This window comes from Pholis gunnellus (assembly GCF_910591455.1).
Source record: "Pholis gunnellus genome assembly, chromosome: 15".
In the NCBI taxonomy this organism is placed as follows: domain Eukaryota; kingdom Metazoa; phylum Chordata; class Actinopteri; order Perciformes; family Pholidae; genus Pholis; species Pholis gunnellus.
In genome coordinates this window covers 13,221,279-13,245,321 of record NC_136542.1, presented here as the reverse complement: position 1 = coordinate 13,245,321, position 24,043 = coordinate 13,221,279, and the positions used below count along the sequence as shown (strand labels likewise).

The window sequence follows — 24,043 nt, the reverse complement described above, 5'->3', positions numbered from 1 at the left end:
TAAATATAGAGTGGAAAATGGAGCAGAAAAGAAAGGGGCACAGTGAGGACCATAAATATTCAGAGTCCATACAGAAGGTTGGCAAAAGCCTGGTCCAAGGAGAATTCTTCCATTTTCACGAATTATGCCTAATGTGGCACCAACAGTTTTTTTTTTACTGGTTTAATCTTCATGTTTCACTCTAGATTTGAATGTGTTGCAGATGTTCCTGTGCCATTTTCACACAGATCTTCATTAGAAACTGTTACTGCGAATGCTGCTGTGAAGGCTGATGGAGAGAGAGAAAGACAGAAGAATGATGGATAAACGGTTACAGATTCTGGTCCCCTCTTCTAATATACTCATCTCCTGAGGGAGAGGTATCCATCACGGAGACGGCCGGGCTGTTGTGCCACGTCGCCTCGCGCATGTGAACACAAGGTGACTCTGGGAGAGATGCAGCTCGTGTGTGCCCGTCTTATAAATGCAGCTCCATGTTTCCCCCATAAAGTGTCCATCAGCACCTTAATGCATCTCCCACTGAAAGTGACAGAGCCTTGGCTTGCACATTATTAACTCCAGACATTTTTATGAGCCTGTGGAACAGAGTGCTCCTTCTGAATAAGATATGTGTCCAGTGTTCAGCAGCTGTATATCAGTCTTTTAGTTTTTGGCATAGCATTACAGCCTCTGATAAGCACTGTTTTTAATGTGTTTTCGGATGAGTCCAAACCCCACACGGTGTCCCTGTAGATACTGTCGTTATGTCATTATTATTCTCCAGTGGGATCAAAATGAATTAGTGTTAGTTTTGCTGTGTGGATCTATGTCACCCATTTGCTTGCATGGGAAATAGATCCATACTAATGTTATGTAAACAGTGTTTACAACGATAAATAGTGGCATGGAATCATAAGTAGCTTAGCAGAGTGGGGTTAAAGGCTCCACCAAATTGACAGGCTCATGATAAATGCATGGGATTTGTCTAAAATATTAATTAAATATAAATGTGCAATGAATTTAATAGTGGCTTACTCCTGAGCTATTTCGGCAAGGAAATGAAAACAAATTGGCACTTTTTTTGAAAATAAGAATATAATCTGAAAGTATGCCATGAAGAGGAATCCTGAAATCCGTGCAGCAGAAGGGAGCTTTATAAAAAAAATGGTTCTGTGAAGATTTTGTGTTGTGTGTTTCCTTCATTTTGTGGGCGTTCACAGCTGGGAACAATAACACTGAAACAGCTTACAATCAAGTTGTGCAAGCAATGCAATAACTCAATGACACAACTCTTACCAGTCTGCAAAGTGGGAATGCTGGCTCGTGTGATCTGAAGTATATTTCAGTGGGCTAGCAACCCGTTTCCAAATGACTCTCTACTCATGCAAGGAGGCTAAACAGCAACTCTGGGGGAGGACGCCCAGGCAAGGTAGTTACAGGGAGGACATGTCAAATCCGTGGTCGGTATTAGAGTTTGCAGAGCGCCTCGCGCAGCCAATCAGTCGGCCGGAGTCAGCTCAGCCTCTGCCGGAGTTGTTTTGGAGCCTGAGCTCAGTGTGACACTGTGCGTAAAATCTACCTGTCAGACGCAGCAGCGGTGCCATGGCAGGCAGCGCTCAGCGAGCACAATCCATTCTCGCACACGCGGAATAACTTCTTTTTAATCGGATGGGATATGTTGCGCTGCGATGGCAGTATCCCAAAACTGATGATGTGAAGTAGAAAGGTGGGTCCGTCCGTCTCGACTCAGTTGCGCCGAGGAACGATGCTGAGCAAAGCTGCGGGAGGATTTTCCACGACAGGTAAGATGATATTCGGAGATGTTTAGCTCCTAGTATCCAAATGATGTTCTTCGCCTCTTATTCCAGGGTATATAGATGAGATCTTGCCTAAATACAAACGGGCAAAACAGTGACGAAATATGAAGATGTCCCTCATGATCAGCTATATCACATTTTTTAATTTGTAAAACAAGTAGTTCAAATTTTATGAGGACAAATAAAAAGGTGTGATATCATCAAAATAATAAAACAAATGTGATTTTGTGTGTGTGAGAGAGATAGAGGGACATCTACGAATAAACTGTGTAAAAAAGAGAAGACAGAGAGATTATAGCTCATCATTAATGATTGGGGAGTCCAAGCACACACTCACATGTGCTAAGTGCACATCTTCATGGTGTGAGATGAATTATTTGTGGATGTGGGATGTGGTTTTTGTTGTCTAATGTAGTGTGTAATGGAATCCCCTGTTATCTGGAGAGTGTCTCAGCCTCAGAAACATATGAGAATGGAGACCGAGTCTTTGGTGTGTGGGCTCAGATTCGGCCATTGGCCCACATTATTCACGCTTCTCCACGCTGCACGGCTCGGAAACCTCAGAGTGCATGGGCTTTTGTTCTCTAGGGGGTCACAGAGGCCAGAGGTCTGCTGCAAGTCCTCTCTGTGGGCCAGGAAGTAATTGTCGAATAATATATGCAAACAAATGCAATACTCCTAATAATAATACACGTCAGCAGCTTTGTGAGAGTTCCTGTGTTATAGTTTTTGTTTTGACTCCATCAGCGGCTTTGATATAAGTCTTGAGGCTAATGTTGCACTGGATGGCATTTCATTTCTGGGTGTTCGTGTTATTTGGCCAAGACCAGGTTGTCTGTGCAACTCAATAGCCTCCCTAACCTCATCAATCAAGCCCTCCTTTTTTTCTCTCTAATGTGTGAAATGCCTCTCTGTTTTCTTGTGGATTTCCACCCTGTAGCTCATTTGTCACCAGTGCACTTTCAACAAAAAGATCATGAAATGGCTTTCTATAATACCAAAATATGATGCAGCCTCTGTGGCTTTTATCATATTTCATCATAACACATATATAGGATGAAAGATTACTTTTGATGGATGACGTCTTTCTTGGCCTAAAGGATCTGACCGTTGGTGCTGGATTTGTAAAACAAAGTATTTGCTTACTGAAATCTGGACATGCTTACATAGATCTGGACATGCTTAGGTAGATCCCACAGCCTCTCATTGGCTGACGTGTTGCCTTAGTGATGGCCTCTCCTGGCAGTGTGTTGTTGTTGTCTTTTACATAAACACACATTTTCTTTACTGATCTTTCACTCGGTTAAACACATTCAGGAGGACTCAGAGAAGCCGCTTCAGACAGTCACAGTAATCAGCACGCAAAGCAAAGTACAGCCCGCCAGACTTTGCCTGGTTTTTATATAGGCGGCCGTGACACGTGGAAGATATTTCTTTCCCCAAATGTTTGTATCCGAGGGTGTGAGATACAACAGTTGAACATACAGCAGATGGTGATTTTATGGCCCAGACTGGTGAGAGCTTGTGAGAGGAATGCTGATTCCAAAGCAAGATGAAATCTTTCCTGCACTGAATTTCTAAATTATTACATTACTATAAACCCAATGTCGGGTCTGACTGCGTGTGCCATGGTTTAATTGAACTGCTGGTCATTTATTGCTTTTAACGTTTTTTTTTATGAATCCTATTTAATTGTAATTGTACTTATTTCTCCAGCTACCAGACTGGCAAATCTTTTTTGGACTTCATCCTCTGATCCACTAGACGTTTGAACCGGCCATCATGGAGAGCCTCAGTGAGCTCCAGAATCCCCTGCTAGACAAAACCAGCCGACAAGTGGTGCACAAAGAATACCAGGGTTACCAGTGTGACTACCAGAGCCAGCCTTACCAGGACAACCTCATTGGCTACTACTACACTGGGACTAATGGCGAGCATAAGACTCAACAGTTCCTGGATGCCAAATCCCTGCATCTGGCAGTGGAGGCCTTCTACAGGCCCAACTTTATCCTGTACAAAGACGACGTGAGCCTTCACAGCAAGGACTCCAAGAGCGAGAGCTTTGAGACCACGTTCACAGAGGGTAAGGACACGGTGTTGGATGGAGTTTCCACAGAAAACCCTCTGGACAGCATACAAGGAGAGAAGGATGCGAAGATCCAGACTGTGTCGTACGAGGTGGAGGACGAGCAGGGTCCTGAGTATGAGGTCAGAGGGCACACAAAAGAATACATTTCCTGCATATGTGGCAGTTTTGCAGTGCTTTAGTCGTATATTTTATTTTACATGATTATACAAGTTTGTCACCCATGCTACAAGCAATATGGGAATAATTACTGTAACTACACCGCTTAAAGAGCAAATTAATGGAAGAAAGAGCCATTTGGCAGTGTTTTGAGATTGAAATTAAAGTCGTTAACACACACTCGTAGTGTAACAGACAGGGCCATCTTCCAGCAGAAAGTGAGCCATGGTGTGGATAGTGATGCTTATTATTTCATTTACCATTCTAATCGACTGCCAGTGTGATTCATGCTCATTTCTCTTCTCTAAATTGTCAATTTGCTGGAGTCTTTCAAATCTAGTGCAGGGTAATTGTACACTTTTTTTTTTATAATTACATTCTAAGAAAATGGCTCATCTTAGTTTATCTTTCCAGGCTATTGCTCTTTTAGGACTTCACTCTCCAAAGAAAAGCGTGACAGCAAGAGAGCAAAGACTTTTCAGAAGTGTTGAAAATCTAATTTCATCCAGGGACACTTGTGAAGTACCCAGGGCTCTGAGCTGGCAGAGGAAGAAGTATAGCACCCTAACCGGGCTGATGATCGAGCCAGCTCTTTTCACTCGGAGGCCTGGCAGATAGATAGAGACACAGCAGCGACTGCCATTAACGCCATAAGTAATGTTGTGCTGTGAGGGTATTAAGCGGGACTCCGCTGATGCTTGGCCGTCGGAGCAGGTGAGCCGGGAGCTAAAGTTATTCCATGTCAATTTAAAAGAGCAAATGAATCTGATGAACAGTGCTCAGATGAAAGTTGGGCTTCCAGCTGGAATATGAGACTTTTTGCTCAGCACCTGCTCTTCTTCACTTTCCTTTCCTGTGTGTGTGTGTGTGTGTGTGTGTGTGTGTGTGTGTGTGTGTGTGTGTGTGTGTGTGTGTGTGTGTTTTTTCATGATTCACATGCATCCGAGCACACACACAGACAGTGCCAGATGTGTGTTGATGCATAGAAGTCCAATCAAACATTCAGAGGACTTTCACAGCTATGGAGACTTAAAAATAACAAATGCCAAAATTCCAGAATATAGTCCGTAGCGGTTACTACAAGAAACGACGGCGAGTTTTTAGTCAGCAGATGTTTGACACCTGTGTGACAGAGAAAATATAAAATGCAGGTCATAAAGCAACAATAGCGTGTGGGTGATGCCGCTGTGGGTCCGTGGAGACAAATGTCCGCTCCAGACTCTAACGAGGCCTCGGAGAGAGCGCAGTGACAGGGTTGTTAAAGGCACTGTGCCTCTGCGGAGCCCCATCAGTTCTACTGGCATCAGACCATACTGGGAGTGTGTCCCCAGCCGGCCGGACTCGGTGTCAGACAGGCTGTCAGTAGGCCTGAATGCACCAGTCACTCAGAACTGTTATCAGGTATTGCTACAAAGATAAACAGGAGATTACTGCTGTTTGTGCACCGGTTTATTCATGTGATGTCAGATTATGTTATGACCAGTTGCTGTTTTGATGAATCACACCCGGCTGTCCAGGTGGACAGTGTTCATAAAGCAGATAGCAGGGAGCTACGTAATCTACTCTTGGCAAAGGTAGCTGAGACTATTTGGATAGTATAGCACTGCTATCCTCCCTGTAGCCTCTAATGTTTCCACACCTGAAAATAGCACAAATAATTACATTAGATTCTGCGGTTTGGCAAAGGTAGATCAGATTAGAAGCTAAGAAAGAAAATCGTGCACAACATGTTTAAAAACTTGGTCGTCAGCGCTCAAGTACGGCTCCTTTCTTCTCTGCCCGCTACCTGACGGTTCTTTAATTACCTCTAAAATGGCTGGTTCAGGTCCTGCCTTACATATTGATTTTCGATTTGTGCCTTCCTTTTCCTCGGTTTGATAGATCCCTGCAGGCTGCAAGACGAACAAATAAAACCCGCTCCTTATGGGGGCTATTTATTTAGACTAACATCCACTGCGTCTCCGGGACAGCCGAGAGGAGTACGGCAACAATCCTCTTAAAGGTCACCCATGCAGTCGTACTGCCGTCCTCGCTGCAGACGCAATGTGCCAATGTAGTCTGAGTGGGTTTCGAATCTGTCATTCAATGACCCACTCAGCCCCTGTGGCCCTGAGTACGGAGACACAGCATTGAGAACCTGTTGGACACTTGCTGCCTCATAAGACGCCGGTGTATTGAGGAGAGATGGCGGAGGTCTCTCACGCCGTGGAAGCAATTTAGCACATAGATGACAACGGCCTTCTTGTCGTTTCCCCTGTCACCTCGCGATGATGGAACAATCCGTTAATCCCGTGTTATCTGTCAAAGCGCTCATGGGTGTTGACAGAGGCACCAAATCCTCTCTGGCTGACTGAGCACATCATGTCCTGGGTGGTGGTGGATCAAGGGCAGATACATTGGCCTGGGGGAGGGGGGGCATGAGTTGTCAAGCTACACCACTTTTAACATGTTCAAAGTACACCTGACTATCAACACATGTCACCCTTACCCCAGAATTGTTTAGGTGTCAGTATCAAGATCCCTGCACTCACCTTTTGTCTCATTTTGTCAATGTGTTGATTGTCTCACGAATTGTGCTTAGCAGTGCAAGCAGTCGTGTAAAAAAAGTGCATCATCTTCTCCTTTTCTGACATTTCATTATTCTTCATCAACCCGCTGTCTTCCAGAGTGACAGCTCCAGTGACAGTGAGAGCGAGGACAACTTCTTCGTGCTGCCCCCTCGGGACTACCTGGGCCTAGCCATCTTCTCCATGCTCTGCTGCTTCTGGCCCTTGGGCATCGTTGCCTTTTACTACTCTCACAAGGTAAAGGCCCAGAGACCTCAAAGCCCGTCATTAAATCTGATTACACTGCGTGCTATTTAAGGTCGGCAAGCACAAGCACTCAGACAAGTGCTACCGCAGCCCATTTCCCTGCCTGTGACCCTCCTTGCAGTTGTTTCAGATGATTGACTACGTAAATTAAGCAAGTTCGAACCACTCGTCAGTCCTCTGTGTTCACTTTAGGAAACCATTAACATTGAAGTTTTGGTCCGCGGTATGTACGTGTGAGCACTTTTATTACTTCCTTTTTAAAAGGGTTGCATCCATAGCTGAGACCCGAGTCTACCGTCGGTATCTTTCTGGTCCGAAAAGATAAGTCTCACATCCTGCAACCTCAAGCAAAGCACAGCAGATCCTTCCACAATAATTGCAGAGGAAATTATAGCTGACAGAAAATAATGCGCCAGAAGAAAGGCCAGGCTCGTTTTTTGATAGGAAACCAAAACACCCAAATAACACATTTGTCACTGTCAGATGGATACTTACCTAATTGCCATGGTAACTAATGGCTCCCAAAGAGCATTTCTTGTTTTCTCTCTTTTGACTGTGGCTCAACGCCTACTCATTCACTCGGTGCTGATGAGTAAGCTCATTTCACTCTCTGCTTTGTTTTGTCAGACAGGCAAGGCCATCTCTACGGGAGACTTCTCCAGAGCAGGAATGAGCTCCAGAAGAGCCCTCTTCCTGGCGGCTCTTTCCATCACCATTGGAACAGGGATGTATGTGGGGGTGGTCGTGGCCCTCATAGCCTACCTGTCCAAGCCCGGACACGTATAGCACTGGGACCGGCCTGTTTTTGGGGGGGGGAGAGATGGAGAGAAAGAGGAATCCAGATGGGAGGCAGGGAACAGACGAGGTGGGATACCTCTCCTGAAGGCGCGTGTCTGTTCTGCTGCCTGGCTGTCTGCGGGAAAAAAAAGAGGCTCTGTGAAGAGAAAAGACTATAGAAAAACAGAGAAAAGAAGAAGAAAAAACAAAGATGTGTGGATGGAGTATTATTGGACTGCATATTGATCCGACTGAATCTTTGTTTCTGGTATACAACACTCCCACCGAGGTATTCCACCAGCTCAAGCTGAGAAGGATGACTACTCTTCCACGAAGACTGTGCTGTACTAATATGTCAAAACATAGCAGTAACTACCTACCTTTTACCGCATTAGTTGTTTACAGCTGTTTTATTTTACCTTTTATAGTAGCTGTATTCTCTGCCGATACTACCGCAGATTGTATATTGTCCACTTCTTCAATTCATTTCTTGGAAAAACTTTCAGCCAGTGGGCTTTTGTGATATGTGATTGTTGATTCAAGGAATATACTGAAAATTGTTCCCGTCAGCAGACAGAGAGAAGTGGACCCTAAATACGAGGAGGAAAAAAGTGAACACAAAGTTGCTGAGCAGTGGGCAAGAGAGTTATTTGTGTTTATTGTGTACTGTAAATTAGGTCAATAAATACATTTGGCATGAATAATGAAACATCATCTGCTATGTCGCTCATCTCTTATTCATCGTTTCTTTGTCACCGCGACCAAGGGGTGCTTCCACTTTAGGGGATACTTCTGCAGTTGCCAGGGGCTATGTGGAAAGCTCCACTTATCAACAGAAAAACAGAAACCATGAACAAAAGGCAGTCGTAACACACTGACACCATGTGTCGCCGAGTGTTTAAACTCGTTCGCGAACAAGGAAATAATTAGTTAGCTAAAACTGTTGAAACGGTTTACAAATACACAGCAACAATTTGATTGCATGAAACAATATTGCAGCAGCATCCACTTTTATATAGTTAATCGTGTTAGATAACATCCAGTTTACAGTCCATACAGTAAGTGTGGAGCACGATGGCTTGGGTCGCTGAAGGGGCTTAACTTAAGCTGTTGTGGTACATCAGACAACAAAGGTTGGGAACCAGTGAACATGGATTGTGCGGTCCGAGAAGCCTGTCGGAGCGTATTGTCGAGCACAGAGCTTTATATTGACACTCTTCTATTGCTGGCACAAGCTGCCATGGCTCTTCACCGCCTTTGGCATCACTCACTGTCTAGCCTTGAGGTGACTTTATCTGCCAGAGTGCCTGTGAGTGTCAGCAACAATGCCTGCGCTCTGAAGTCAGGATGTCAAAGCGAAATGAGAGCAGCACTTTAATCCCCTCCAGGACTTGGAACGACCATCATGCACGTCCCGTCCTCTCTTGCCCCACATGCCATCCCATCACAACACGGGCCTCCAGAGCCATTGTGCCCTAAACACTCAATGTCCCTTCAGGTTCAACAAAAGCAGACAGCACTGGCCACATACTGAGCTCAAGAAGCAGAGGAGAAAGTATTAAATATATACCCTATCATTCACTCTACCAGAATAAATGGAGCAGATGGCAAAGGTAAGCAAGTTTTACAGGAAAGCTTGCACAGCATGACCTCTCATATATTTGTCTGCCTCCTCGTTTTTTGCAGCTTCTCTTCAAGCGAGAGTCTGTAATGCATGAAATGTGGCTCGATGGGATAGACGGGGGTGAAAGTGACGCTCTCATCAATGGCAGCTGTACGGGGTGCTGAAGTGGGCTCACTCTGTGAGTGAGTGCAGCGCTGCATGTGTTTTCTCTCCCACAATAGATAGGGAGTTTCACCCACGCCTGTTCGCCCACACACACACACACACACACATACACACACAGAGCATCCATAGCTAGCTCAGACCACCAGAAGCAAACTGATTTTATTAGTCATCCGCCCCCATGTGAATCAGAAGTTTCCAAGAGGCATGCAGCAGCAGGTTGAATCTGAACTTCTGCAAATATTACATTACGTGTGTTAGTACACTTTTAATGTGGGCAACGCAGGTCTTTGTTTTGAAGGAATTATACGCCCGTACTGTGTTTCTAAATAGAATCCTTGTATCTAAAATTAACCAACAGTCGTTTTTTAGTCGATTCATACTACGCAGACTTGTCACATCTAGCAGACGACAAAAAGAACAAGAGAAAATGAATTGGTCTCGCACAGAGACCTAAGGTGAGGAACATGATGAATGGGCTGAAACAAAATGGAAAGAATGGGAAAGGCAGTGAAAAGACAAAAAGACATTAGAGCTGAGTGCCACATTAATAAGGAGCATGACGCTCTTGAGTTTTCATGCGACTGAAAGCCATTTTCAGCCATTCTTATCGTGGCTTTGATGAAATACCTGTCACCACTCTCCAACCCGAGACAACAGACACGCAAACAATATCTTCAGTCTGTGCAATGCCTCTGCAAAAGAGGATGTATTCGAAGTGGTGGCAACAATTACTGAGAATGTGGATGTTGTATCCTTTCGTTTTACTAACATTTAGTAGAAAGAAATCCTCGAAAACTATGAAAACAATCAAAGACTCCCCCCCCTGTGAAAAAGATAGAAAATTCAAGTGTAATACTCGAAAAGATGACTCAGCAAATACATTTCTAACTCACCACTCAAAACCACAGTGGGAGGATGTGATTGAGGAAGCTGGAAACTGTGTCCTGAAGTTTTACGCTTTTGGGGAAAGTTGTCGTCTCGCAAAAGTGGGAAAGCTCTTGGCTCTGTATTGTGTGACAGATCCTAAATCAGAAACACATAGTCCATTTGGTAGATTACAGACACTTGCATGCGGTTTGAAGTTCATCCAGAGATCAATTCCCGAGCAGGCAGATACATTTAATGTATATTTGATTATGTAGGGACACTTTCTAGTTGGTTTAGTTTGTTTGTTCCAACTCTGGCAATGGATGGAACAAAACTCGTGTCTGTCGCCCTCTGAGATTTCAACACTTTACTTGGAGCGAACAATTAGCATATAATAGTGCTAACTCAGCATTTCAGCACGCCAGGAGTTTCAGACACATGGTATTCTAACTTATCCAGAGACAAATCCAGATGCTAAGCAATGTATTTTATTCTTTTTACTAACACTGAAGGAAAATATGCCTTATGGTGGAATCTAAAACCTCCGAGTTATTTAGCTCTGTGTCTCAATAACCTATGTCTAAAAATACTTGCATAAAGCACGTATATACTGTAAATGAGTCATTCTTTATAAGAAGAGCAATATAAAATACTTGTGGGTGTTCCTGCTAGGTCCCCACTTTGGTAATTTAGTCTAAATTTCGTTAAATAGGTGAAAGAATGAATGGATTGTGCCCCGCTGTAGATCTATTACAAAGAAACATTCATGTTCATAGAAATGACATAATTACCAAATAATAATGCCAGCTGTTATTAATCTGCATCCGATTTAGTTCATCTCGAAGGATTCAGTCAAATAACTCTTAGCTCAAGTGCAACATACATCATTTTTATGTACTTGTACTTTCTTTATTGTATGCTACTTTATACTTCTACTTCATTTTCAGATGCGTTTCAGTCTATGAGTTGTTAGCAGTGTCTGCTATTAGCTGTTTCCACCTTCAATCCAAACAGGTGGAACTCTATGTATTTGACCAAAAAGGCAAATATAAAACATGAATACAAATGTGTGTTGTGGAGCTCCGTTTCTTTTTCTTCTTTCATATCCCATTAGTCATCATAGTTTGTGACCCGTTGGACACCCCCAAGGGTCCGAACCACTGGACTAAACCAACTGTATAAAGTAGTTAAGACTAGCTCTCTCTGCCTCGACCTGCGAAAACAATAAAACCCTACTCACGTGTTGATGCATTTACATTACAATCTAATAAATTGTAGTAAAAAGTCAAGGATCTGAGTTTGTCTACTACCACCGCTTAGCTTCAGCAGGCCAAATCTGTATTCCAGAGCAATTTTCAGTGTGCATGTGGAATTGAAGACATCCCATACAGCAACTGTAATGTCAGCATCCATTTCTGAAATTCTCTCTCTCTCTCTCTCTCTCTCTCTCTCTCTCTCTCTCTCTCTCTCTCTCTCTCCCCACTTTAATATCAGAGTTAAGCTCATCTTTGAAGCAAACATGCTTATCTGTCCTCACACCTTTGTCGCACAGCAACATGCCTCCCTCAGTGGCGCCGGCATTTGCCAGGACTCTGGACTGATAAGGACCTCACAGCCTCCTATTCTGGCTTTGCTTATCACTCTTGAGCAACAAGGGAGCACTGTCTGGCAATTCATGTTTCTCTTCTCTTGATAAGTAAAGACTGGACTTCTTTTTTTTTTTTCGCTCCGAGCGTTCCTCAAATCTGACGTCTCGTGCCAGCAGAAGCATCCAATGCCGCCCTCAGATAAGGAAGATGAGTTGGTTTTAATTGCAGCCAGAGTACCCGACACTTTACGGGGAGGGGTGATGTCAGTTTCTGAGACATGAGGTACAAAGCAGGAGGAGACAAAGGTTAGGTATGACAATATTTAAGCAAATAGAGACTAACACGGTTTACATCTGCTCGGATGACTGGAAGTTGGAGTCTGAAACGGCCCACAGATGGCCTGCTGAAACTACCGAGCAGTGAAGGCTGGAGGGCAGCTGCGGTGGACGGCCGCTGGGTTTGTGCCACACATCATAAATCTTTCTGGGACAAGCAGTCAAGTCCAACTTCAGGAGATAACCGATATCCATTACAAGAGCAGGAAGCAGCGACACAGAGGAGTGAGGTCTATAAAGCTGATCTGAGACAGTGAAGGTTATCCGGGGACACAGAACTCCCACCATGCAGTGTAATCACTCTAACCCTATAATCCCGATGCATAAGGAGCTTTCAGATTCTTTCATTTTTGGGGGGGAAATAAAATAAAATGCATATGTTTATTAAAGGATTTGAATTTCACTAACGGCGGATGATTTTACAGCTGAAACGATAAAAGGAAATGCCAACAGGTCAGCAGGTGGAATAAAATGCTGTTTACATTCCATTATGTAATTCCCTTGTTTCTTCTCCTGCTGTATTCAGACATTAATAGATCATAATGAAAGCACAGAGTAGTAGTCGATAAACCACAGACATCTGCACCAGACTTCAATCAGCTGCTGAATCAAAAGGCTTGTGAGGCGAAATTAGCACCATCACAAATAAAACACCCGCAAATATACTGCACAACCTCTGAATACTGATTTCAGCCAGTTTGAAGCACTGAGATAATGGTTTTTACCCAGTGAAGCGTAAAAGAGAGCTGGTTGGCTCTGTGTGATCAAACCCTTTGGATGGCTTTGGAGACAAAATAGAAGAACCTTGGAGTTGAAATCAGCCCCCAGCCAAGACGGATCATTTAGCCGCAGCATCAATCCCGTCTCCATTAACCCACAGCTGACAGCCTCATCACCGAGAGCACCAGAGGAGTGATGAGAAATGAGAATATTGATCAAGATATCAGATCATGTCTGCTGTAAAAATTGTGATATAACCCTTTTTCCCCCAGCCGGACAGATATGAATCGATGTCAAGATGTGCGCAGTGTTCTAGCAGCGGGATTTTCATGTATTGACTGTATTATAGAAAAGATGTAACTGTGAACTTGTAATGTAATTCACCTGACCACAAATTCACAAAGGGGTTCTGATTTGGAAAGAAGCTCAAGACTGCCCCCATGTGGGTGAAATGCGGCACTACACGCAGGCAGTAAGACGATATGTTCAATATGTATGTATGTGAATCTACATGTACTGCTGGTATGTCTGTGTATAAACATGTAGACACACACATTCACACACACACACACGCATGCATAGTCTACATAGTGTAACTTCTCACACCTATACATTATTACTATTAAGCACATGCATCCTGTAAAAACATGCATAAAGTTTGTGTATGCATGTTTATGTGCATGTATTATACAGAATACAGTATATATACTGTACGCAGTATGTTCATGTGTTTATATTGGGGCACATAAAGAGAATCTGGTGATACAGGGGTTATGATTCAACATATCACGATACTGTAAGCGAGGCGATATGTTGCAATTTATTTCATCTAATTTTAGGAAAACTGTCATAGTATAAAGATGTGGCTTCATCGTGTTCATCATATTACAGAAGCAGTCATTCTCCATGGCTGAAGATTACACCAATGCCATGTAAAGGTTGGGGTTTAAACAACACAACATTAACCACTGCTACCAATCTTTCAATGTAAACTACTAATTAAAAATGTTGTTTTTTTTTATCACAAAACATAATATTGCGATACTCAGGTAGGAACATTTTCTTACAGCCCTAGAGTTCACACTATACTATCTTCAGGTAGATGTTTCAGAGCAGGCAAATGTAAAAATAGCCTCAAGATTTCTTTCCTATATTGCCCAAGCAAAATGTCGCCTTGGGAACAGTAAAATATATCCGATCTCATTTCAGCACGAGGTCTATTTCCTGACTTTCTCCAGAGATTTTAACTTTATCACACTGAAGACTCAATGTCTTCATCTGTGCTATCCAAGATCAAGAATGAACTGTCTAGGGAGAAACAAATTGCTTGTTTTTGATGATATTTAGCAAATGTAAAACAATCTTCAATCTAATATAAAAGTGTTTCGGTAAAGTGCATTTTATTTTTTATCACCACCAGACAGCTTTTTTAAAATCCAGTCGTTGTTACATCTGGTTCATGATGACAGATTTTGTGACTTTAAAAAATAGGAGCATAGTAAAGTAGAAACAGAGGTGGAAAGAGTACTAGAATATTGTACTCAAGGAAAAGTATTGCTGGTATAAAATACATTTTACTCAAGTAAAAGCAAATACTAAAAACGTAAGTAAAAGTGAAAAGTGAATCAGTGTCACCTCTGCGCGTGGAGCTTTGCAGAAACACCTGCAGCTTCTTCTCTGCTACAGCTGCTGATTGTCTCCTTTTCTTCTGTTCCATCCTCTCACAGTTCATCAGGCTGACTCCACATGTGACTTTTGATTTGACTATGTAGCGTATACAAATTTAAATGTAGTAATGCAATGAAAAGTAGTATCCCATTTAAGCAAAAGGGAAATTAACGATTTAAAAAAAATACGCAAAAAGTGCAGGTATAAAAAAACAAAAACGTCCATGTGTCCACACTGCCTATGAGTATTTGAAATAAGTTGATTACAAATTAATACCCATAGACACTTTGGAGCATAAAAAGGATGCATAAATAGCCTTATTCTTTTTCAAATATTTAAGAAATAATATAAGAAAGGTCGAGCTCTAACAAAAGCCATCGGTGAATAATTCTGAAATGGCGTGTGGTTGTACTGATAAGTCTGTGCAGCAGAGGGCAGAACAACACCACATTCAGTTTAACTACATCTTGTGTTCGATCTCAACTCAGCAGCATCTGGAGCCCAGAGTCTTCTCAAAATGAGCAGCATGCACTTAATCTCACCAATGACATCATATTCCTCACCACCCCATCAAAAGGAAATTGAATGTTAATGTTGCATTAGTCGAAATCTTTCCATAAACCTCCCTCTGATCTCGCTTTGCATGGATTGAAATGATCTTCTGATGGTCTTCAACAAGCAGACTGTCCATCAGGGATACTGTGAATTACCTCCTCATATCCAATGTAAACAGCTTGATCTTCAGCAAATCTGATTTATCATAACCTTCTATTCCACTCTCAGGGGATTAAATAGCTTTGCACTTAGAGGAATAATCCTCACTCTCTATATGTCTTGGCCTCAATAAATGAATTGGGTTGAGGGCCTGTGGAGGTGAGGGCTCAGTCTATTGCAAACCACTTCTGTCACTCGGGCTAAAATGGCTATTGAGATGTTTAATGAGAATTCCACCTTAAAAGAGGATGTGCCAAATCATATTTCTTATGATGTTTATTGCTTAAAATGTGAGTTTAATAATCCTCAAAGTTAAGACTAAACAACACGTTCTAATTCCTGTAAGTATTGAACAAATTCAAATGTTGACCTGCTGATGGGCTCACCAAAGTTTTTATAATTAACCTTGAGGGAAAGACACTTCAGAGTGGGCAAAGCAGTGGACAGACTGACACCACCACCCTGAAATCACTCTTGGCTATATCGCTAACATTTGGTGACTTAGAAAATGGAAATTACACATGTTGTTAAACTGCTGAATGGTGAAAGAAGCAGGCAGTACAATCAGCCTTTAACCAGTGATGGCGGGTTCAAGACTATGTGTGTGAAGGGACACTTCTGCTAAAGATACTCGCTCTTTGTCAGCTCGGGGAGAATTTGTCTGAAGTGTATCTGTCTTTCCAGGTTTGAATGTAAAACAAAACTTCTTTAATGTTGTGGCATGAGCTCTCCATCGGAAATCCACCCTTGAAATCTCAAGCATGCCTCTCTATACATCGTCTTTTTAAATGCTACTGCCAGGTTCATTCTACCTTGACTGTGAGGGCTCATGCACACCTTCAATTGCTTGCAGACAGTGCATAGGAGGAAATGTGTCCACAGGAATGAGAAAGGAGAATTCCTGCTCACTGTCCTTTTACTTGATCTAGTAAGTAAAGTAAAGGCCCCAGGTTCATTCTAGCAACATTTCTTATTACTCTGACACACTCCAGTCCATTTCCTATAGCCATCATTAGTTATTGTGTGTATACTTATCTCTCAACAACCTAATTAGCAACCTTTTCCCCATCGGGTGACATTATGGTTCCAATCTGAGGGCCATTCAGCAGCATACTGATAACAGTCGTCCCTTGCCCTTTGGAATTGCACTCTGTCTAATTGGAGTAGAACTCAATTGTTCAACTCATTAGGAAGCCCCATTAGCTAACCGAGGATGACGTTTAAAATGTGATATGGATTACAGCTAATGCAGACACATAGGCGTGTTGTAAAGCTGAGATGAAGTGGCGTGACGTATAGCTTTATTTGGAATATGAAGATCGCCAACAAGTAAAGCTGTTAGACTCTGTGTTTGGATAAGAGGATGAAACAGCTTGCGAGTCGGCTGGTGATAGCATATTAAAGTGATTTGAAATCGGGCTGAGGTCATCCCGCTCGGAGGGGTTTTCTTTCCCTCTCTTTCCTGTCCCAAAAGCACTGGTCCCTCAGTTTAATCTGAAAGTGAAGGCTCTCAACTGCGACGGATTATAGGGGCTAATCCAAGCATGCAGCCGTGTCCTAATGAGCCCGGCCAGCAGAGCATCAAGTGACAACAAGTGGCTTCTCCAACTTTGTGTTTCAGCAATGCCTTGACAGCCGAGCGTTTGTTTGAAAGGAAAGCAGAACAAATAGACACCAAAAAGCCACATTTAATAAAAGGTTATTTGTATTTTATGGTTTTGTATTTTGAGTTATACATATTTTGAAATGAAAACACAAACAATTTTTAGGACTACAAGTAAACAGATGTCAAATTGTGCCCCGCTGAGAGAGATTAATATATCAAGTATATACAGTGTGAAATAGGACAACACTTACTTTCTGTCGGTGGGATGGTTTGTATCTGAAATGTCACCGTTCAGTAACTGTGCAAGCAACATTAAAATGAATGCCAAGAATGAAATGCACTTGACTGCTCATGGGTCGTTGGTCGTCCTGATTAATATGATATAACTGTTGTACTCGATTTAATTGGACTCATCTGACTCTCTATATAACTGTGGGACCTATATACACCAGTATTAACACTTTACTCCCACTCAGTCAAATCTTCTCTACTACGCATAAGCAACAACAACTGTGGATTTTGGAAGTAAATCAGAAAAAGTGCATTTTGCATCCTCTGTGCAGCAGTGGCAGCAGTGGCCAGGTATTTCTTCTAAAAGAAGTCCACACGCAGGCCAGTTATAGAGAAGTCAATGAGGGATGAACACCTGCAGGACAACGACTTATGTTGGGGAAGTGCAGCCCACTGCATTCACTCATGACAATATCAGTCCACAGGAACGTGACAGTCTGGACTTTTCTCCTCCTCTGCAGGACTCAGGGGATCCCCGGCTTTCTCCTCGGCCACCTGTCTCTCCTGTTTGCCCTCCAGCAGTCTGTCTTGAGAAACCGTGCCCAGCACTTTGGCACTGTGCTCCTGTGCCTTGGCCCTGAGTGCAGCAATGCTGTTCTCTCTCAGTTCCTCTTTAGAAATGGTGGACTTGCCCTCTGACCTCTTCTCCTCCGCTTCGGCTTCTTCCGCCCTCTGAGAGCTCGGCGGCTGGGGCGCGTCGCACTGTCCCGTTGCCGGTGGGGCTGCTGTCTCCGTGGACTTTTTGTGCATCCCTGCAAAGAGTTGCGGGTATTCAGATTTAGAATAGCGTCTGTTGATTGGTAAGCCATCTTGGACTGAAAAATAGCAAAAATAGTTCCGGTTTAGAATTTAATGTTTAAAATCGATGATGGGCAAGGCGCGACCAGCATCAAGGATGAAAATGTTTTTAAGTATTGCAGTCTATGCCACGTTCTCTGTATTTTAAAGTTTCGCTGCTTTACAATTAGAGCATCTGCCATAAGTCCCTGCACTCTGTATCGGCCCGTCACTCCACCGCGGTTATGATTACGCGTGAATAGAACAGTCCCATAGAAATGCTGTACTGCTATTTAATAATGACATACTCTCCACATAGAACATCCATGAACTGTTGACACAATGAGACAATGATGCTGAATGCATGAAACAGTAGGACAGCAGCCTCACCGAGCAGCCAGGGGGCGCAGGACTCCATGATGCCGTCCTTGGCAGACTTGAGGATGGACTCTGGGAGGGGGATGGAGTGCCTCACCATGGCTCCATACAGCCCGTACTCAGCCATCACAGTGCTGCGGCCCCAGCATTTCTCCCTCTTCCTCCACTTGGCCCTGCGGTTCTGAAACCATACCTGTAACAGGAGGACACGACGACCAGTTATTAGCCACCAGAGCCTTCACCTTCACCTCCAGATGAGACAAATAACTCGTATGGATCGGATTATTTTTGGTTAGTTTGGCTACAAAACATTTATACTCTTGAAATAAAATGTTGTCTACAATCTATATTGATTAGGCTTACAATTAATAGTTTGGAAATGTCTGATTATTGGTTTCATTTGAGGGTTGCAAAAAATACAACTGCAGTGTGCAATTTGAATGTCCTTGTGCAACATGTGCAACTATGGGTACCGCTTTCTAATAAGGCACCTTAAAGAGGTTTTGGCTTGATCAATAACTAACAAATGATATAATAATAATGTCAGTTATAGGACTATAGATTCTGGGTTGTTAGGTTGAGAAAAGTCCAGGTGGCAGCTGTTTATCCTTTCTGTTTGGATTTTGGTCCATATCCTCTCCCGCCATTTTAGAACTGCAAACATGATGGTTTATTATAAAGTGTAAACCCATATTAACCTCAGTATTTATGAACGCATTCCACACATTTATAACTGCATTATTAGAAAGGATAATCAAATGGGACTTTTTTCACAACCCAAAAAGCTTCTAACTGACTTGCAAAGCTATAGTACATTATTTATTAACCATTACTAAAGCCGTTCTTAACGTTGTACTATTGTTTGCGCATGAAAAGTGTATTTCAAAGACGACCCATTTGGGAATCTCTAGTGTGATTCGTAAGTAACTTGAGATAACAAGTGCACCGTTTGGATTGAGCCCATTGATTTCCCATAAGCTGCATGGCTACAGGTGTGAAGGATCTGTGCCTCCTGTCACAGCTGATCTGCAGCTACCTGTGGCCACATTATAGATGGTTTGACACACCATGACACTTCACTTGGCCACAGCCAACAACTGCTTAAGGCTCTGCAGGCTATCTGTCAGCTCAGAGAGAGGCCAAATTGATAGCATAGCACAACACAGGATTGTTAAACACTTAGGCACCACTGATGGCTCTGTGCAGACAGGAAGGGGGGTAGTAAATGGAAAACGATCAAACCGTTTTCATGCTTTTTTTTCCCCCCCTCCTGATAATTCTGATGATAACCCTTATTTCATACAAGGTACCTTTTTTTTTCATATGAGAAATTGCTTCTCTGCCCCTCAAAAGAAGCCCGCGCGTGGAAGCTGTGAGGAGGAGTGACCCAGGGGCACGCCGAGGCTGATTGAAAAATAAGTTAATTTCAGGCCCAATCGATGGCGGGCAGGCGGGCAAATATCACGGGAAATTAAACTACCGGGACTCGGGGGAGCAGCGCTATTGACCCGTGCTAATAAATTCAATGTAGTTATTTCATTTGAACTCCCTGCGCACCTCTCCAGCAGCCAGCCAGCCTCCCGAGCTCGTCTGATTTAACTAATTACACTCAATGAGAAATTGGGTGTTAATGTTATTTAGGATAGGAGCAGGCCTGGGCTTATTTATTTATTTCCTTTTTTATTATTTATTTGCGGGTGTACTGTTGCAGCCCGTAATGAGAACGAGATTAAAAGGCGCCCCGGCAGATGGATGGTCCAGGTCACACTGCAATCTTCTTCCGCCTTGATAGCTTGATTAGGTCGTTAGCGGCTCCTTCTCCGAGAACAAATTGTTTCACATCCAACTGCGCCCGATGAGAGATTATCTGTCCCGGCGAGGAATGCTGGAGGAGAGCGCTCTTTGTTCAGACAGGAGGGGAGCTTCGCTGATCGATTTGCGGGGACTCACTTCGCCCATCTCCCCTTAAACGTTAGAGCAGCTGGCTGCACGTGCTCACATATTACAGGAGGTGAACAATTACAGGCGAACATTCATAAGGCCGACACTAATAGTTGCCTTATAGCATTCACACACACCAAATGGAACATAATGAGATATGTTTTAAAGACATTTATTATTATTATTACAATGGTCTATGATGTGTGATTTTCGATGTGCAGTGTCAGTCTAGAATATAACAATATCCAATCTACAATGATTATTATTAATATAGGCTAAGATGCTTTGACTTAATAGGTGCCTTTATTTTGCTTTGATTAGCCATGCATTATATATTTGGCAGAGAGCATCTCAAAGGAGAATATAGATAAACGTGTTTTAAAAAAATAATATTTGACGGACCTATTTGAGTATTTTACTAAATGACATAGCCAAAAAGAAAATAAAGAAAGAATATATTAATTCTTTCAGATTTAGCATTTTTATTGGAATGAAGGTGTCTAAAAGTAGGCTTAGTGTCTTATAACATCATGATGTAGGATATATAATTAAAATATTTTAAATAAAGCTTAATTTATAATAGTTAAATTGAACCCTAAAGGGCTGTCTCGATAAAATGAAAATGGAGTGAAACACACAAACTGTGTATGTTACAAAAGAACATGATGGTCCCCGGTCTAACGTCTACAGGTACAAACTTTCGATTGAATGATGCAGAATTATTATTATTATTATTATCAGAGTGGCTGACTAGAGTGTTACCTGTATCCTGTCTTCAGGTAGCTCTGTTTTCATGGCCAACATCTCCCGGGCATAAACATCAGGGTAGTGCGCTTCATTAAAGGCCTTTTCCAGCTCCTCCAACTGATATGAGGTGAATATGGTCCTGTGGAAACGGGTTATTATTTTAACTATGTGGACATATTGGACATAATATATTGTGTCCTGCAGGAATCAAGCCAGTCTGATTTGAATAAAGACGTAAATAACAAAAATAAAAAAAGGTAAAGCAACATTGAACACATTTATAAAAATAAGAGTTTATTTCTATAAACGATGAGCATGGGTGTAAGAAATGTAGCAAAACAAACAGAACATGCATTGGATGTCAAGCGATCTGCGTTTAATTTATAGTAAAATCAGTGATTTGACTAGTTCATTATCTGTTTTAATAAGCTTAAAAACTAAAAATGAACTTGAGAGAAAGCATTGCACATTGATGTGTGTAGGCTTAACTGGTTATAGGCTACTCGTTACTTTGAAAATACAGTCCTGAATTTCTGCGAATTGGTCATTTCTAAACAAAATAACATTTGCCATAATGAAAAATCAGCACTAACCGGTGGCGTCTTTTCTTCCGTTTCTTGCTTTGACTTACTGATGACTTTGAGAGTTTTCTTTCATTTGAAGACAAATCATCTGAGTCTGGATTTGGAAAAAAAAGAACAGAAAAAAGCATGAGAGTTAATAACATTTTTTAACCTAAAAAGAAAATGTAATAAATAACAGTTGACACTGAAACAACACTGCTATTTCATTAAGCCATTTCACAACAGTTATTTTATATAATGCCACACAATATAATAATAACATTAACAATAACAACAGCAATAATAATAATAATAATACAATGTGAACAAAATGACAATACACGCACAGAAGCAGGTTGGAAATATGAAAAAAAAAATGGCATATCAGTGAGATCAGTATTTAAAATGAATAAATAGACTGAGATCACATCACCTGAGCTGGCAGACTGACTGGTGTCCAGCGGCCCTACGGACCTGCTGTGGGGCTGCAGGTGAACATCGTGTGCGTTCGACAGCACAGTCTCCAAAAACGCTGGCTGTCTGTAAAACGACGGAATTCTACCAGGGTCGAATAATCCCATGCCGACACCCACACCCATGCCGACGGGGCCCAGCAAGGACCTAGCGGCGATCAGGTGCGCCCCGACCGGCAGCGAGCTCAGCGGGCTCCTCGGGGCCGTGGACGGCTCCTTATTCAGCCCCAGTATCTCCTGGATGCCAAAGCCGGTGCACCTGGGCGGCGGATGGGTCGCGCTGCTCTTCGGCTGGTGGCTGATACTCCCTCCATTCGCACCCAGAGAGGTTTTCTCCGATAAATGTAAACTTTCCGACAGCACGGCGCCTTGTTTCCCCGTCATGGTGTCTTCGGATGCTACTTGAAAGGCCTATTTCTTATTATACTGTCTTACAGGATGGTCCCCAGTGCATGATCGTCTGTATAACACACAAGTGTCCTTTTAGAAAATGGTCCTTTTATCCAACAGGTCCATCCCAACAAGAGGCAGGACCCAGCAGCCAATCAGCTGCAAGGATTCAGGATTCCTGTGGATCAAGGATGCATTAAACGCCCTCTCGGATACATATCTGCATTTCCTCAGGACTATGTGGATAAACGAGGAAAGGATTTAGGCTACAGAGAGAAAGAATGCAAGGAGAGGGGCGAAATGAGAATGAGAACTATAGCGTCAGGAACCTGGCATCGACTAAAAGTGACAAAGATAGGGAACTATAGTTGTATCATACATTTATAGAAACAAAACCCCAAATATTGTTTAAGCCATTATAAACTCACTGCAGATATATCATTGTTTTATTAGTTTTCGTTAGGTAGTCAGGCCTAATTAAATCGTCTATTTCACACCTCTTGAAATGTTAAATTACCTCAACATCCAGTAAATCAGTATGTATTACCTTTTGCTGAATTGTTTACACGCGCGCGCACACACACAGCTATGATCTCTCTGTGCAACCACTGGCTCACATGACTGGATAATTGATCTCCAGATGCTATGGGAAACTCATCACACGCAAATCAAAGGCCCTCCCAAAAAAAAAAAACGACGACAGCTGGACGATATGGACCCACTCTACGGTGCGCGGTCCTGCACTGCGTTAATCCCACAGCAGCAGCAGCACAGACTACAGAGCAGATTAAATCACAGCAACATTTCCCCGGAGGAGAGGGAGAATTATACAGAATATGGGACACAAATGGAAGACTATTAAATAATTCCCTGACCTGTTAATAATTATTAATTTATGCATCATTACATTAACAAAAAATAATACTAATTTGAACGTTACACTGAATAATCGGGTCATATATATAGGCCTAGAACATCATTTTGGCATCATGGCAGAATATTGTTGTCAAGTTGATGAAATATGAAGGCAATACTATTTAAACAATTAGTAGATTTTTTTGTATTTGCATTTTTAGTTGATGCCAGTCTTTGCATGTATAGGCCTTATTGAATTTGGTTGATTTGTGATTTAATTGCAGAACATATGGCACTGTGGGTCATGTTATTATTTTAATAATATTTATTATAATAATAATGATAAAGATGCAGACCACTTCATGCTCATTCTTGGTGTTTCAGTGTCAATAAGACAATGAGAGGGTTGAGAAGTTAAAAGAGAATACTCTCATTATCATAAAGCTAATTTAAAATGTCTGTGCCAACATTTAAACTCATGAATATAGGCTGTTTTTATATTTCCTGCTTATGGTATCATTTTAGTTTACATTGGCATGAATTGTGTTGCAAATCATTTAGAACAAAAATAAGGATTGGCTAATTTTGTGAACGTAGAGCAAAAGATTTACTTTGCACACATGGCTTTCATGTGCATTATCAAAGTACTAATGCGATACTATTGCAATAAAATCTCAAGTAAAATAATAAATAGAGACAAGCCTATAAT

At 42.2% G+C, this 24,043-nt stretch overlaps 2 protein-coding genes across 2 annotated transcripts; one reads left to right on the top strand and one right to left on the bottom strand.

Annotated features, from left to right (window-relative positions):
• The first annotated feature begins 1,502 nt into the window (after nt 1-1,502).
• LOC306706841 (synapse differentiation-inducing gene protein 1-like) lies at nt 1,503-8,307 on the top strand. Its single transcript, XM_079174072.1, has 4 exons — nt 1,503-1,781; nt 3,513-4,004; nt 6,708-6,845; nt 7,482-8,307. Exons 2-4 carry the CDS (start codon nt 3,579-3,581, stop codon nt 7,638-7,640), a joined length of 723 nt encoding a protein of 240 aa, XP_079030198.1. The 5' UTR covers nt 1,503-1,781; nt 3,513-3,578; the 3' UTR covers nt 7,641-8,307.
• Nucleotides 8,308-17,624: 9,317 nt separating this feature from the next.
• On the bottom strand, nt 17,625-22,473 carry vsx2 (visual system homeobox 2; the record flags this gene model as incomplete). The annotated part of the gene is made up of 5 exons (XM_079174704.1): nt 17,625-17,962; nt 18,378-18,558; nt 21,069-21,192; nt 21,647-21,731; nt 22,050-22,473. The coding sequence occupies 5 exons, from the start codon at nt 22,471-22,473 to the stop codon at nt 17,625-17,627; spliced, it is 1,152 nt and encodes a 383-aa protein (XP_079030830.1).
• Between the last annotated feature and the right edge of the window lie 1,570 nt (nt 22,474-24,043).